Here is an 18,102-nt window from a genome sequence, read left to right on the forward strand (position 1 = left end):
AAAATTTCAATTCCAAATGTGCAAAATTGAAGAAATATAAAATGTAAATCCAGAAAAAAAAATAAAAAAAACCAAAAAAGACAAATTTTCTAGGAATATTCAAATCCGAATCAAAGCCAAAAACAGGTATTTTCTATAAAACAGTTGAATTTTCAACATTATAGATAGATTTTAACTTGAAAAGAAGATGTCAACCAACTAAAACAGATCAATTTTCAACCAGACATTTGCACCCCTAATCAAAAGAATTGATTTTCCACCGAATAAAAAGAATTTTTAAACGAAAAGGATGAATGTTGACAGAATTGTCGAATTTTGCAGAAAATGATTCAGTTTTGAGCCAAGTAATACAATTTTTGACAAAAAAAGAACCATTAACAACAAATTTCATTGTAGGCGTCGCGACTAAAAAGAATAAGTATGCACACATATCCATACACACACACACACATCTTTTTGTGTGTATTTTAGGCCTACATATTTGAATTTACAGTAAAAAAGCGAGTCCCCCCCCCCCTCCCGGTTCAAAATCTCGGCGTTATTTTTAGTTTGTAGGTTTAAATTTATTTTAAAAAATTTTTTTTATCGTAAAATTATAATGAATTGCTATGAATTACTTATCTTTAAGTACGTTTCCGGATTTCCTAATAACTGCAAATCGAAGCACAATTTTACGAAATTGCATTTATACCAAATTAAAAATGTTCTATTTGGCTTGCTACCTAGAAAACTTTTTTTCTTTTATATTATGATATTCATGCCTATACTTTTGGCTACAATAACTCCAATTTTCATTAGAAATCGTTCAATAGTTTCAGAAATATCGATAATTCAATCAAATGTGATAGCAAAATTCGACATAGCGTAACTCCCGTGATAGAAAAAATTAAAAAATCCTTTGGGCACAACATTTCTTATATAATACTATGATTTCCTCAAGTTTTATTCAAATACAACTACTACTTGTAGGTCCTGAGATTTCTGACGATACTGAAATCGATGAAGTTTTTGACCGATTTTGACGTTTAAATTTAAATACTGCGTTACGAAGTAGACGAAATTAACAAGGTTGGCTTGAAAAACGTCTTTCACACTCTTGTTATCTGATAAATTGAGCATAGGAAGAAAAAGTCAAATTAATATTCTTTTGTGGTATCATATGAATAATAAAGCAGCTAAAGTCTTCGCGGAAACTTATAGCAACTCCAAACAAAAAATAAAAGACTTCTGTTAATGATAATTATGGTGATAGTCTTAGCATCTGCAGTAAATAAGAACTGCGATTAAAATGGTAAAAAGTGTATGGTCTTATAAGAGACAATAGCCTTGTCATCTGATATGAAATGTATACTTATAATCAATGACATAACCCAGTATTTAAATTTAAACTTCAGCCCTACCGCGGTCAGATTTCTGAATCAAAAGAACTATGTAACATATATTCCAATGAGTCAAAATATGTATTGATAAACGTTGTTTGAGCCGATGCTTCAGTTACAGGTTTACTGATAGTCAGGGAAATGACGAAGAGTTTTTTCAGACCTTGAATGAATGGAAAATGTCTTTTAATTTATTTTTTTATTGGAAAACTTGTCATTTTAGTCAAAAGTGTATTCAATCAATGTAAAGAAAACTTGATATGACATGAAATTATTAAATTTCGAATAAGTTTGATTTGAGTTCTTTACAAATTCTGATGTTTGAGTTGGAAATGTTGAATTGATAACATTTAATATTTATTCAATTAATAATTAAAACCTTACATATTGTGGTACAATTTTTTTAATTTTATGGAAACGAGAAGAAATTAGAACAGTTAGATGGACAAAGTGTAAACTATTCATTACTTAAATATATTCCATGTTTCATGAAAACTTAATTATATCAACCACAATTCAAGTTATTTTGTTCGCATTGGTTGCGTTCGGATTATGCTAACTCAGCAAGTCACATTACGGCAAGTCACATTTGCGTCAAATCTAATTTGTGGCAAGAACCTTAGCAGCAGGTCAGGTTGACTTTCAGTAACATTGCTGGAAATAGAAGAGAAGCCTGTGACTCACCGCTAATGTAATCCGTGCATCGTTACGACTTCCTTGTGCATTACAATTTTTTCCTGAATGTAACATATGTGACTTTCCACCAAGGTGTTTTCCGCCAATTTAACTTGCCGTAATGGGACTTGTTGGAGGTTGGCATAATCTGGAGACCAATACCCTAACAGCACGGAACGTTCCCAGAACGTATGAAATGTCCACTGCTTGGAACGTTCCATTAACGTTCTACTGGCACCTTAGGAGAACCTTCCATTATTGTTATTTTCAAAAACAATTATTTCGTAAACCGTAAGAGAAAGGTAAAAATGGATGTCATTTTTGAGCTTTGAGTACTGCCTATCACTTACGGCTTACATGATATTCATTGATAATAACAAGAAGAAGAACAGTAATTTATGTTTGGTACGTTTCAGTGGAACGTTCCAAAGCGTCGGACTTTTTACACATTTCAGGAACATTCCGTGCTATTAGGGTACCTAATCCTTAAATGGTTATTTTTAAGACCAAAAATTCAATTTTTTATTTTGAAGGCTTAAATATAGAAAGTGTTCATTCTTAACTATTCCATTAATCATATAACTTTAATTTCAAACATTCATAACACAGGTTTACACGGTTTTGGAACCGAGAGCCAAAAGGGGTCTTCAAGGTAATTATCGGCGCTGATTACGAATCCCATGTCCGTTTTTCGCTATCAGGTCAGGTTTATGAGATAAATGATTCCGTCCTTTTTTTTGCAATTTTTGAACATGCATTATCATTTTGTTTGAATAAATACCGAAAATAAATAAGAAAGTGTAGAGAAACTAAGACATTCGTATTTATTTGGGTCAGTTTCACGCATTAGGGACCAAAAATAATTGCTGAGCATTCCCTCATCTTAAAAATCTTCGTAGTTTTTCTCAAGTCGCTTTCCTTGCTCGTCGCTCGTATCACCCAAGCTGCCAGGGAAGAAATATGGATGGTAATATAGAAAATGGATTCCTAACGACATTCGAATTCCCATTTGACTATAATTTCTTAAATTATCCGCGAGAATTCGCCTGCAATCGTCACTTTTTATTTTACCGAAGAAGTTTCGACAGACTCTATTGAATGATGTCTATGCAGCTACTTCTGTGGCTGAAAAAGTTTTTGTAATTTAGTCGGTTATCAATTTTCTTATATGTGGTTTGTCAAAAGTTCCCTCTTTGAATCTTGCGTAGGAAATTTTGGAGAACAGCTTGATTAGATACTGCAGTAGCAATACGGGCAACATTGCTGGCAACATTGCTGGTAGCATTGCTACATCAGGATCTGATCAAGCCTTCCTTCAAAATTTCTTACGCAAAAATCAAAGAGGGAACTTTTAATGAATCACACATTAGAAAATTGATAAACGACGACAACTTTACCAAACTTTTATCGGCCACAGAATCAGTTGCATAAGCATTATTTAAGAGAGTCGTTCAAAACTTCTTCGGTAAAAGAAAAAATGACGATTGCAGGCGAGTTCTTGCAGGTTATTTGAAAAATAATCGTAGAATGGGCATTCGAATACGATACGACGAGCAAGACCAAGGTTTACAGAGAATTGAGAAAAACTACAAAGGTTTTTGAGATGAGGGAATGCTCATCGATTACTTTTGGTCTGTAATACGTGAAACGTGCGCAAAGCAGTATAAATGTCACCGTTTTTCGGCAATTTTTTTTTCATTTTTTGTATGTATTCAAATAAAATGACAATTTATGTTCAAAAGTTGCTAAAAGTGGCTGAGTTAAGGGCACAAAAAGACGTAAAAAAACACTCTTGGCTTCTCAGGTCAAAAAATTGACCGATATTTGTAACCCTACGTAATTATTTTGTGTCAAATTTAAGTATTTAAAAGTGTCGAATTTCTAATTATAGTTTCGAAATATAAATAGGAGGTTCTATTTGGAATATCTTCAATCTGATATCATTCTTTCCTTAACGCTTTTTGGGGATTATTTAATTTTGAAGGTCGATAATTTTAAATTGTTCTATTTTTAAGCATGAAAATGATAAAGATTTTATTTTACATACGGGCGCATATCTAATCAATTCTTGTTAGGGAAATCGATCCAATCGTTTTGCATGTCACTTCACATTAACATGAAATTGCGATGACGGATGCAACAACTCGACAAGCGCTCGAAATTGCGTAAAAGTATTGTCCAGCCGGGAAAATCAATCGATTAAAAAAAGTGGTCGTAACGTAAAATAAAATATACATTCGTATTCAGCTTGACGCGGCAGACTAATTTTTCTTATGAAACTTTTTTATTCGATAATTATTACTTAAGGTAAACAATAAAAACTTAAAAAACGTTCCGATCAAAAATCGATGTTTTGTAAAACACAACTCGCGATTATTTGACCGTTTGTTGATAAAAATGCTTAAAATTTGTATAGTGTATTCTCAATATACAAGCGATGACTATAAACAGTGGTATGACTTCTTGTTAGTTAACATTCTTCGTAGTTTAGAGTTTAATCGTATTATTGAACAACTTTATACTAGAGTTATTATCGAAGCGTTTGTCAACTTTCTTCTGCTTCTCTTGCCCTGATTGTGATGCCTCAGCTAGTTCCAGGAGACCAAGATTTTAGGATTATAATGATTAAGGAATAGCAATGTTATGTGCAAAGTCGCTATTTTTCTGTCGGTTGATCCTTTCACGGTCTACCCTATTCACTATAGTCATGTCATGGAAGTAATCGGAAGTGGGTATATTGTATGTTCGGAAGAAAAGTATAATAAGTGTGCTTATTGCACTAGCCAGCTGTAAGCTATCCGCTGGAACTTTGACCCTCCATGACAGATATCTTATAGATAGAAGGCCGTCCTGCTATTCAGACAGTACATTTCTGGTCGTAGGGCCAGAGAACCAGCGGAACGAGACACCTCCACAGCGCCCATGACTTACCCTGGTTGGTTACCAAACGCAAATACACTCAACTCTTAAGATAAGCACGATTTCGGGTATTTCCTTTAGCTTATCTCAAGGGAAATCCAAACGTAAAAAGTCAGTAGGGTGTGAATTATTTTCTAATATTATGCATTATATGCGCGTGAGTATAAGCGAACTTCCCCTTTGTCACTACGTTGCTATTTTACGCATGGATGAACAGTTAGTGAGCACCGTCTCTCTTTCTCCGTTCATCACCATATTCTGACTTCACATGAGACTAGCATTCCTGCGAATAGCATATGTCGAGGGTGCTTGTCTAATGTGCTGAGTGCAAATCATAAATACAAAACAAAAAATTGTTCGTTTAAAAAATTTAGCACCAATGTAGGCACCAGAAGGTAGGGCCATGACCCCTCACTTAGAGGTCGATCCCCACGCTACAAGAGGTCTATGTCATCCGTCGGGCTCTTTCACACAATACCAGAAGGGCAACAAAAAGGCAACAAAACTTTATCATTATTTCACTTACTTGACTATAATACAGAAATGGAAAACACTAGAAACCTCAAATCTAGAGCACAGCACGCATGAGACTTGTGTCTCAATTCAGCTTCTTCCAAGAACTTTCTCGTGAGAGTCAAAACTAGACCGAGACACAATGGTCGTAACTCAAACCAATAATTAGTGTCACTGTAAATAATGGAACGTGTTGAACTTGGTCACAAAAAAGGTCAAGAGTGCCCGGGACGAAGGTCGAAACGAAACTGAACAGAGAAAGCTGGATATCGCCTAGCCAACTGAGTGAGCGAGCAACAACACGGCGGCCTCACACTCGCTATCGGAAACTCTCGAGCGACAGACAGTCAGGAATAAATTCTCAACAATCACAAACCTTATTAAGAGTGGCAAACATTTCTTAATTAGAAACTTATTGTAGATTTTAACCCAATTAAATTTAAAAAAACTCAAAAAAGTATTAACGTTCCTCTAGACCAGTTATACAGATATAAGGCTGATTAAACCTAACGCATCAAAATGTAATTCAGCACTGACTCTTTTTAAAATTTGGTGTCTTTTGTCACGGTTCTATTTACTGACTTTTGTCAGCAAACTTGATAATTTTCGTCCTGTCAATTTCGAGTTTGTAAAAATAAAAGTCCCTGTGAATTGCTTTTACAGTTCTCTATCGAATGTTGCTAAAAGTTTTGCAAAATAATTTTAATTGAACTGCCTTGTGAATACCAGCTTTAGATGAATTTTTCTCGAAAAGTGGTTTTTCGAAGTACCAACTTCGAAAATGCTATATATAACCCTATAGACCGTGGGCTCACAACGTAAATGGCAACGTGATACAGACCTGAGATGTTCGCCTGATGATGAGGAACGTAATAATGGGCGCCTTACAAGTCGGAGTGGATGCATTTACCGTTGACGACCTGCTAAAGGTGTCAATTTTTGACATTTAACTAATGTGACTCTGATAAGGTTGAAAATCGGTGTACATGTAGGGGCTGCCATTAGAAATAGCACCTGCGCATTGTCAGGCACTTTCCTTGGTGCAAAAGTGTTGTCAGGCGGCTTCGAAGTCGCCGGACATTCAGGTGAAATTTCTTGAAATAAATTTTACAAGAAAAAGTTTCAAACAAAATTTGGCCCACTGCCACAGATGCATATTTTCATTATTATATCATTTTTTTATCAAATTGATACATTTAGAGAAAACATCGATTAAAGAAATACCATAAAAATAAAAAGCCGTTTCTCTTTACCAGTCATTTTTTCGAAAATTATTAGAAGACAAAATGTACTCTATTACAGGTATACTCCAAGATTAATAAGAAGTATTTTATCAATATATTAATATTTACCAAGTTATTCGCATTTTCCCTTCTTTTTCCCCATTGTTTCTTTCACCTGCTGTATCTTTAGCAATTCAAAAGAAGATATGCTCAAAATTAGGACACGAATAGAGTAAATCTTGTGCAAAGAATTGGCGTCAGCCACTTTCAGGTAAAACAATAACTTATTTTGCTATAAATAATCATAATCAGAGTAACGTTCTCAGCTTCTGATTATCGTAGAAAGTTGTAATAAAGGTGAATATGATTATAAAAATTAAATAAGAAAATCGCTTTACTTAAAAAAATCCACCATTTATTATTTCTAAACTTTATATTTATTCGTTGAAATATGTTCGCTCTTTATTACCTTGACGAAAGTCAAGTTTCCCGGACGCAGCTTGGGGTCGTTTCATATTTTTCGATGGTCATTGGTGTAGGCATTACAAATTCTTCGTGGTGCATTTTTAATGCAGTTCTATAATGAATACTCGGAGATACTATTATGTTATTTTGAAATACAAATTGTTGAGCCTCATAACAATTAGAGCAATATATTACAACAGTTGAGAAATACTAATAATATAATGAATAAATTAATAATAAATAAATATATATATTTATATATACACTTTTCAAGCTACAAGACAAGACCCCCCCCCCCCCCCCCCCCCCCCCCCCCCCCCCTAAGTTTCCGTTTCTAGAGAAAGAAAATTCGTAATTTCTTTTTTTTTTCGAAATTGGAATATTAACACGTGCCACCGGGCACTTGAAAATCCCATTTAATTAACATGGGGAAATGTTGAATTTTCGAAAAATTGAACTCATGTTCTAGGGTTTCATCTGGACGTGCCAAACTTTCTAGGGATTGTAGAGGAGTTTCTACGAAGTAAAACCGTGCTAATAACGTTTATTTCAAAACCACCCTCACCCTCCCCGCAGAGCCCCAAATATGACCAAAAAATAAAAAAAATACATTTTTACGTATTATTGTTACTTTTGAGCAATTTCCGTCGTCTTTTTCATACAAATAATTACTAATGGTAAATTTGAATGTTTGCCATGACTTTTTAAACAATTTTTAATGGTTTAAACAAATGTAAATTAGGGGAGCGGCGGGTAACGTGGCGCGACGGTTAATGTGGCGCACGCTCATTTAGAGAAATTGATTGATTTATAACAAGAGGTATTTACTGTATTGTAATTTTATATTTATTTTTATTTTATTATTATTTTTTTATTTTTTATTTTATTTATATTTATTTTTATATTTTATTTTTATTTTATAGTGAAAAAATTTGCTCAATATAGCTAATCACTCAATTCTTATTATGGAAATTTATTTTTGGATGTTATGTGTGTATTTTTAAAGTAAGCAAAAAGTAGTCAAAAAATACAGTAGCATTTCTCCGGATGAAAAAAATATAATGTATAAATTTCGAGTTGCACACAATTTATAAGTATATATTTAAACTCATCATTTACCCAAAATTAATTTCATTGAACTCAGTAAACAACTTTTACTTCCCTTTCCGAAATTGCACTAAGAGTGCGCTACATTAGCCAACCAGGAAGGATAACTTGGCGCAGGCGCACTTTTTGTGAAACTAATAATAATCATACGCATAGGGTAGATAAGATATTGATTTACGTGCTCTTTATTATTTTACTACAGTTTCAACATATTTAACTTTTAATGGAGTTTTTTTATAACATGTGCGCCACATTACCTACCGCTCCCCTATTTTAACATTTATTTATGCCCAAAAATGTAACAAAATATTCGTATTTTCTGATTGAAATGCAGTATTTTTTTATTGTTTGAAGTAGTCCATTTTTCTAAAAAAAATGATGTTCTTGGAATGGAAGCTTCTACTATGAACCTTTTTCTCTACACGGAGCAAAATGGAAATCAAAAATTAGGTCTACACTGCTGATAGTCTAGTAACTCATTACTAAACTGGCGTTGTAAAAAAAATCGAGATTGAAAGTTCTGTAATGTACGACAGGCCCATAGTATAAATGAATACCGTACAGAAAGTATATGGAGTTTAGCCATCCAAAAATAATGACCGATACCACGTGGGTTGTGTGCCTGAAATAACAACCCATGAATGTAGAGTGGGGAGTAGAGGGAGTTGAACGCTCCTTGAATGTGTACTTAACCAGTTTAGTAACTAGTCCTATAACGCATATGTTTCGTGTGCACGACGCTACTTGATGGTTTATTATATAAAAATAAGATTCATAATTAAGTTGTACATTATTGTTATTAGAATGGCCAGTAACTACTATCGGCTAATGATAACAAATTAACGCACTGTTATTTTTTTAATGTGGTATATACAATGAAGTAATGAAAGTTAATTTAGCTACATGTGATTTCTGCACTGCAATTTATTAATGGATTCGTGTATCCTTCCACTAATCTTTATATTAAGGGGCTGATAGAAAAACCGTGTTTAAAAAGTCATCAGAGTAAAAATAAGTTAATAAGTTGCGGGCAAAAATGAGTTAAAAAGAAACAGGAATAACGATGATTGTATAGTACACAGAACATTAAAATAGATCTATTATATTGTTATATTATAATATACGATGCATCCTTGTATCAGCGCCTCAACGTAAATGTATCACAGCAAAAGAAGCTATGAAGTTCAAACATCCTAAGAAGAGGATTCAAGTTGAATGAACTCACTACATTTTTATTTAATTTACAACAATTTTTGTTTTAAACTATGAATATTCGTTAAAGTAAGACAAAGTTTTCTTTATGCAGATATTTTTTTCATATAAATTAAATATTCTTTATCGGTAACGGTGATTTTACCATGGCGAAAATTGATTTCAAAATAGAAATTGTTTTAAATAACACATAAATGTATTCCATTTATTCAAACTAGAATTATCCTATCCAGACGTGGAAACAACTTTATCTCGTTTTGTGTTTATTTAAAAATATTTGATATTTTAGGTTCACAAACAGGCTATTCAAAGAAATTAAAGTAATCAGGGTGCTAAAAGAATTAAAGTAATCAGGGTGCTAAAAGAATTAAAGTATATTATAAACTAATACTATTTTTAGGAAAATTAATCATTCTTTTAACTTACTTTTTTCTTCAAATTTTATTCACATTTAAGTATCTTATACATAATAAAGCTCTGTTTGAAACACAAAAATGGTTAATACGGTTAATCTAGATCGCGAGTTATGCACATTGAACGCTGAGAATGCGCAGAAAAAGAAAAAATTAGATGTAAGATTTAAAGCATCTGCTTAGAAATAGGTTAAACTTGTTGACATCACGCATATTTTAAAACCAAATTAAAAATAATGGTAAACAGCTCTTTTTTCAAAGTCAAGTTCTAAATAATTTATTTAAGAATTTACATATTTTTAAATGATACTTGATATGAAAATATCCTTATAATGGAAGTGGAGTAAAGCTAGCTTAAATAAATATATGATAAAATGATTGATTTTCGTCTTACAAAAAGATTTTTAACGTTGAATAATTTGTTTGGTCCATTTTTTTTCTTCCCCGGCCCATCATAATAGTAAATAAACGGCTAGTAGTATCTTACAAACAGAGCATATAGCCATTGTATTTTACAAAACAAAATTAAAGCCTAAAATACTGCAGTGAGTTTAAAAAGTAGTTAACAAAATTTAAAATACTGCAAATTAGAGAAAAAAAAAATATTTCAGCCAATAAGAGTATTAACGCTACCTCCGAGTATATCTGTCAAATTTTTCATATCAAATCCAACATTTTGTATGAATGGCCATACATGAACCGCGTCAGGCGGGTATTCGATGTCAAGGGCGAAAAAAATCTTGTACGCTAAGTCAATCCCATGCATAGGACTCGCATAACCTTATATTTAATATTCGTATCGACGTAGACGTACGATGCTTCGATTTTCTGTAAAGATCCCATTACAGCATTATCCAGCCTGAACCATGCCTCATTACAGCATTATCCATCTCTTCTGCCGCCTGTAAGGAATATTTATATAATATTTTCATTATGTCAACGTAACGTACTTTATATTTCGTTACTAATAACAAGTCTTTTACGTCTCCAAGAAGAACTTTAAAACACTACCAATTTAAAATTATTTAATTTCAGACAAAATCAGAGTATCTATCTGCCCTGGAAATCGGAACAGGAAACGTCAGTGGCGAAATAAAAATTTGATAATGAGGACTGAGAATTCACGTAAAAAATTCTAATTTTGATTCTTGAACAGGGAATTTCGTAATTTTGAACTTGAAACAGAAAATTTCAGCAAAGAATTAGAATTTCTACTTTGAAACAGAAAAACTTCTAAAAGAATTATAATTATAATTCTGAGCTAGAACTAACAATTTCGGTTAAGATTAATCATTTTCATTTCAAGCTAACTTTAGACCAGGAAATTTAGTTTAGAATTATAATTTGGTCTTTAAAACAGGGAATTTCGTTAAGAATAATAGTTTTTTCTTGAACAAGGTAATTTTTTACATGGAACAGGAAATGTTAAAAAATAATTTTAATTCTGATTAATCAAGATTAAATTTACGAAAAAAATCACTATTACAAATCGGAATTCGTCAGACTTTGAAACTTCCCTGATCTAAATTAGAATGTCTTTGAATTAAAAAATTATTTTTTTTACAAATAAAAATTTGCAAGAATTTGAAACTTTCCTCTGCCAAATTTTAGAAAAAAAGAGTTACTAAATTTGTCAGTTGTAACATAAACTTCTATAAATAAGTGTAATTCTAACTTGTAGCAGAGAATTTTATCAGCTAATGTAATTGTAGCTGGGTACAGGAAGCTTTTTAAATGGAATATAATTCTGAGCTTGGACGAGGAATAAATAAAAAGAATTTTTTTTTAATTCCCGTAAAGAATTATAACTTTGTCTTTGGAACAGAGAACTTCGCAAAGAATTATAATTCTTTCTTGGAAGATTTGAAAAATTCCTTGTTCTAAATTAGAATATGTTTATATTTAAAAATCCTTCTTTACGAATAAAAATTTTCCAGAATTTAAAACTTTCCTCATTCAAAGTTTAGAAAAAGGGTGTTACTAACTTTCTAAATCATAGTAAAAATGTTGTAAATAAATAAAATTCTGATTCGCAACAGGGAAGTTTTTGAAAGAAATTTGATTTTGAATAAGTATAAATTAGGCTTTGTGTTGGGGAATTTATATAAAGAATCATAATTTTGAATTTCAAACAGGGAATTCCAATAATAAATTACAATTTTGGCTTTGGAACAGGGCCTTTCCATAAAGAATTTTATTTTCGAGTTTAAAAGAGGGAATTTTCGTAAAGAATTATTGTTTGACTTGGGACAGATAACTTTTGACACGGAACGAAAATTTGCAAAAATTCCGGCCCAAATTCAGAGTTGTCTTTCTTTTCCAACATACCCTGTCCCAAATCAGAAATCATTGAAATAATTTAAAATGTTTAAAAATCTCTTGAAATGTTTGAAAATCTATTGAAATCAATAAACTCTTTTGAACTCTTCTAAAATGACCAAGAAAAAAAATTGATTGCAAGAGATCTGGGAAATGACCTATAATTAAAAATAGTCCATCTTGTAGACATCCTGGAAATGCAGTTTGAGACTGTAAATTTCACTATTTTAGATTGGAAAATTCTAAATTATTTTATTCTAAGTTTAAATAGTTTAAAGTTCCTGCACAAATTGGATAGTTTTAAGTGCTTACTATTAGCATGTTAGATATGAAGTGGTATTTAAGTAATGACGTAGTTTTTTTCTATTAAGAACTACAAAAATTTGCGGCTAAATGATGAATTTACTATCATTTATTGATCTCAAAATCTCCATGGCTTCCAAGTCAAGTAGACACCCTTATAAAAAAAAATTGTTACTTGCAGAAACGACGATAAAAAGCGCTTCTTGTACTTCAGCTTCTGATGGCCTTGCTGACTTATGCTTGTCCTTAGAAAGTTTTCTTATTTTGGATTGGGGTATATCATCTACTGTCTGAGCTGTCTCTACAGGTTGTTTTGAACGATCTGGATGCTTGGGTTTCACAAGGGTTGGCAAAAGATACAAAACAATCCCATCCTGTTCATCTAGAACGATAATTTCAGAATTAATAATACCACTATTTTAAAAATGATAAGTAATATTGCTAAATTAATAGAGTTGATTCACATTTTCCCATTTTTCGAACATTTTCCTGCATGCGATGTTAATGCTATCGTCCTTTCAAAAAATTTGTATGCTAAACAATTTTAATTCATATATTATAAAATATAATATCTGTACTTTTATTATTAAAAAATTGATTCAAAATTTGCAGCGAAGTATTAAAATAAAACTACTTAAAAGTATTACAAAGTAAAAAAAATATCACTTCTTCAAAGCTCCATGATTTTTTCAGGTTTTCCAAAACTTTTCCGAAATGTTTTTACTTTTCTATATCTTCCAGTTCTTGAATAACAATTCCGCGATAATAAGACGAGGGTCAGGGATATTTTACAAAGGGACAAAGACTATAGCTAATTTTGAAACTTGAAAATTTTTATTTCAGCAGCTGGGCTCACTGAAATTCCGTGTGAGCGTAGACAAAATATTCAAATCGTGTAATGAGTTTTACACTTTTTCTTTGAAGATTAATAAAAATGTTGTTTTAAGCGGTTCGTGAAGACAAAATAGTGTCCTGTCCATTCATAACATACCTGTTTTTAGGCCGTAAATAAGCGGTAAACACAATTCACTCTTCGCCCACTGGAAGCGCAGAATGTTATTACTATTTTATAGTATTTGTCACTTAGCAGATATTCCATAATGTTATTGAACAGAAAAAAAATTGACGTTTACTTCTCAGTTGACATGTCTCATTTTATTATCAATTAAACACTTTTATTATTTGTAATTACTATGTAATATAACCTATATTGTTTTGACACTTGTATCCATTTGAAGTTTGGAACGCAACCATGGACACTATGTTAAACTTGATCCGAAGATGTACGGACTTGACCGAATAGGCGATCCAAATGCAACTTTGAAGGCGCGAAATATGAAAATATCCCTGTATAATGGCTTCTTCCCTGCTATAGTGCAATTCGGGTAGCATTCGATTCGCCATGTATGTAAGCCACAGCGTATCCACCCTGTATAACTATCTTCCCAATTGTCTTTATGCATAGAGAGTATATATTATCATAGACACAAAATAGAAAGAGTTTATGGTCATATTTTCAATCAAAACAGATGCATTATCAGCACAAAATATTACAGTTTATATTTCTTCATATGAATAATGTTTGAATTTAAAATCAATGACAATTAAATTCAACCGAAAAAGCCAAATCTCCAACAAAATACTTTAATCTTGAACCACATCATATTAATGATCTACCAAAACAGTTGAATTTTCAACCTGAAAAAATAGATTTTGTCACAAAAAAGACACATTTTCAAACGAAAACGCCAAATTTTAAACTAAGAGAGAGAGAATCAACTATATTGTTTATTTAAACCAAAAAATACGATGTTTTATAAAATTGATAAATCCTCAACTGACAGAGATTACTTTTCTGTTCCAAAACTGAATAAATCTTTCCTAGTAAGACATGTACAAAAAACACAAAATAACTTCGTTGTAAATACTTTTGAAGTTTCAAGTTACATAAAAAATCGTAACTAATTTAGGGTACAAGTTACTTTTCAAAATAGTAACGAAGTTATTATAAACGATATAAATAACGTGACTTGTCAGTAACTTACTTGCAAGAAGTTACTACCCAAGATTGACCGTGATCTACTGTCTTATAATTATGGTTGCCTCAGATACAACTGTCTTCCGTGTACAAATATGTTAGTAAATGTAATTATTTCTATGTACACGATTTATATTAAAATGTGCAATTTAATACAAAACTAATTACTGTTTTATTGCATATAAATAGATTTATATTTATTATTAATTTATTAATTATATTAGTAGTATTTCTCAAATGGTGTAATATATTGCTCTAATTATTATGACTCTCAACAAATTGTATTTCAATATAGCATAATAGTATCGCCGAGTATACATTATAGAACTGCATTAAAAATGCACCACGTAGAACTTGTAATGCCTACACCAATGACCATCGAAAAATATAAGACGAGCCCAAGCTGGGTCCGGGAAACTTGACCTTCGTCACGGTAATAAAGAGCGAACATATTTCAATGATAAAGTATCAAGTTTAACAATAATAAATAATTGATATTTTAAAATAAAGCGATTTTCTTGTTTAATTTTTAAAATCATACTCACCTTTATTACAACATTCTATGATAATCAGAAGCTGAGAACGTGAATCTGATAATGATTATTTATAACAGAATAAGGTATTGTTTTACCGAAAAGTGGCTGACACCAATTCTTTGTACGAAACTTGCTCTATTCGTGTACTAATTTTGAGCCGAGGGGCTATTTACTGAAATGAATGGAGTCATTTGTAACTCAGAACTCATTCTTCGAAATCAAGGCAAATCTTCGAAGATCCAACATATCATAAGAAATCCTTCCAACTCTTACAAAAACGTGCTCATTCTCGGAGAATCAGGTAAACTCTTCTTGAGTAAACATGCGGTCGTTCTTGGGTAAGCGAGGTTTAATCGTACTCTGTAGAACTAAGAGCTCATTCAGCCCAGCCCCTCCCGTTGCGGAGCACAGCGGTCGGTCGCTTGCCTAGCCGAACGACCTTTTTCATTGTTCGCAGATTAGATACGGTTGACCGGTTTCTCAAAATTAACTCAGCGCAACTCAGAGTTCATTTTGAGTCAAGATCGCGCACTCTTCGAAATCCCGGTATTCTTGCACTCATCGTAACGTAGTAAATAGCCCCTCTTTTGGAGCACATCTTCCTTTGAATTGCTAAAGATACAGCAGGTGAAAGAAACAACGGGGAAAAAGAAGGGAAAATGCGAATAACTTGGTAAATATGAACATTTTGATTAAATACTTTTGATTAATCTTGAAGTATACTTGTAATAGAGTACCTTTTGTCTTTTAATAATTTTTGAAAAAATGAATTGTAAAGAAAAACAGCTTTTTATTGTTATGGTATATCTTTAATCGATGTTTTCTCCAAATGTATCAATTTTATCAAAAAAATATATTGCAGTGAAAACATGCATCTTTGGAAGTGGGCGACTTCGAAGCCGCCTGACAACACTTTTGCATCTAGGTAAGTGCCTGACAATGCGCAGGTGCTATTTCTAATGTGAGCCCCTACATGTACACCGATTTTCAACCTTATTTGAGTCAGTTAGTTAACTGTCAAAAATTGGCACCTTTCGGCCCCGACTTATAAGGCACCCATTTTTACGTTCCTCATCATTAGACGAACACCTCAGGTGCACATTGGCCTTATCCGCATCACGTTGCCATTTGCGTTGTGATCCCACGGTCTACTATACGTAACTCTATACCGACAATAAGGGTCCTTTTAATCAGGATGATCACATATTATTTCAAACTCATTTCTTATCTCTTAATTTATAAGGAAAGCTGTAGATGATTAAAAGCGGAAGATGATTTTTAAAGAAAGTTTGAAAGACACGAGGTAATCTTTTATTTGTTTATTTTCAGTGGATGTTCATTGTGCCGGGTTTCATCTTATTCGTCATGCTGTCAGCACAAAATCCTGAAGGTGGTCCACCTGGTGGTGGCGGAACAGGGCGATAGTAAAGTTTGTTAGTTCTTTTCGCGCGAATGACAATACCTTCTGTGAAGAAATTTTAAAGAGAATCAATTAAATAATTTGCACTATATTTTACATATTTATAGTTCTTTAATTCACGAAAATATTTATATAGAATGTCTGAAAAGAAGTATATCTTATTTGTAACATTTTAATACAGTGAAACCCTTCCATAGCCTTCCCTTCTATAGCCCTTTCGAAAATTTACGCCGCGCCGCAGGTCGATGTAACAGAAGCTGCGCGGGGTGTGCGGTATAGAAGAGTTTCACTGTATAATGAACACAACATATGGCAGGTAAAATGTACAGAATGATGACAAAGTGTGTGAAAATCTATTCACTAGTTGTTCATTAACTGTATATGTGACGTGCGTTGAAGAAAGGGGGTTTATTCTAAAAAAATCTAAATCAAGGTTTTTACACATTTTAGTAGTTTTTGAGCTGCTCTTTTTAATGAAATCATCGGGTAAAAATCCTAGCGTTATTATTGCTAATAACTGAGTTGTTAGGTACCCGAGAAATCGGGATATGACTCGAGAGCTCGAGATTCCGCGAAGCACCTCCCACCACTTACAACCCCAACTATGCGTCTCATTTCTACCCCGTCCGCGAGCCGCGCCTATGACCTATCTCTTTCCGCGAGAATGTAGTGGTAAGTGGAGAGGGAAGATTTCGTGAGTCTTCCCTTTCTCCTAAAAGTACGGTCTATCGGGTCGGCTTCAACCGCTCGCCCTGAAAAATCTCACTTTTCAGAGTAAGCCCCCTTTCTTCGGCGCACGTCTCATATGATTTTTTTCTGTATTGAAAACTAATTTAAATCAGGACCGAATACAAAAAATTGGACTTATAACTTTTTAAATGATTAATGTGTATTTGAATTTATTTCAATCGTATACAATAGGTAAGTTTGCAATTAAAACTCAAAAACATATGTATCTCAATATATGCACTTTCTTACTAGTTTTATAAAGTGTGTCAAATTGCGCGCAATTTTAATACCTTCGAATAATTTAAATTTTAACAGAGTTGAAAATGAAGACTGTCTTTTCTCTACTATATTTGAGGTAAAATTAAATTTGCGATAACTTGAATCTGTTGTTAAAAAACATGATTTCAGATTTACGTGAAATATATATATTTTTAATTTCTTATACTGACTGGAGAGTTTTCTCGTGAAAGAGTGACGCGTTTCTGAAGTCCGTCTTTTTCGTAACCCAATTTGGTTTAAATGAACATTGACTGAGGTCGGTTCCAATAGATTTAGTGAAAAATACATTTAAGAGTTCTCTCAGTTTATGTCAACATGTTCGTTTCTTAAATATTTTGTACGGGAACTGAAAAATTCAGTTTTTTAAAACTTGTTTCCCGAATTCCAATTAAATATAGCGAATTCCGTGCAATTTCAATATCGTTAAATAATCTAGATATTAACAAAATTGAAGATCAGTACTTTCTTCTTATTTCTCTATTTGCGGTAAAACTAAATTTAAGATTGCTTGAATATGTTGCTTAAAAAAATCTTGATTTCAAATGTATGTAAAATGTTAAGGAAAATTGCTT

The 18,102-nt window shown here is 32.5% G+C and overlaps 1 protein-coding gene across 1 annotated transcript in view; it reads left to right on the forward strand.

Annotated features, from left to right (window-relative positions):
• Positions 1–17,690, forward strand: part of LOC117172558 (ER membrane protein complex subunit 10) — a 92,466-nt gene extending 74,776 nt beyond the window's left edge. Inside the window, exon 3 of the mRNA XM_033360613.1 lies at positions 16,432–17,690. Within this exon, the coding sequence (XP_033216504.1) occupies positions 16,432–16,527 (96 nt within the window). The 3' untranslated portion in view covers positions 16,528–17,690. The remainder of the gene's footprint in view (positions 1–16,431) is intronic.
• Positions 17,691–18,102: the final 412 nt, after the last annotated feature.

This window comes from Belonocnema kinseyi, chromosome 5 (genome assembly GCF_010883055.1).
Source record: "Belonocnema kinseyi isolate 2016_QV_RU_SX_M_011 chromosome 5, B_treatae_v1, whole genome shotgun sequence".
Taxonomy (NCBI): Eukaryota; Metazoa; Arthropoda; class Insecta; order Hymenoptera; family Cynipidae; genus Belonocnema; species Belonocnema kinseyi.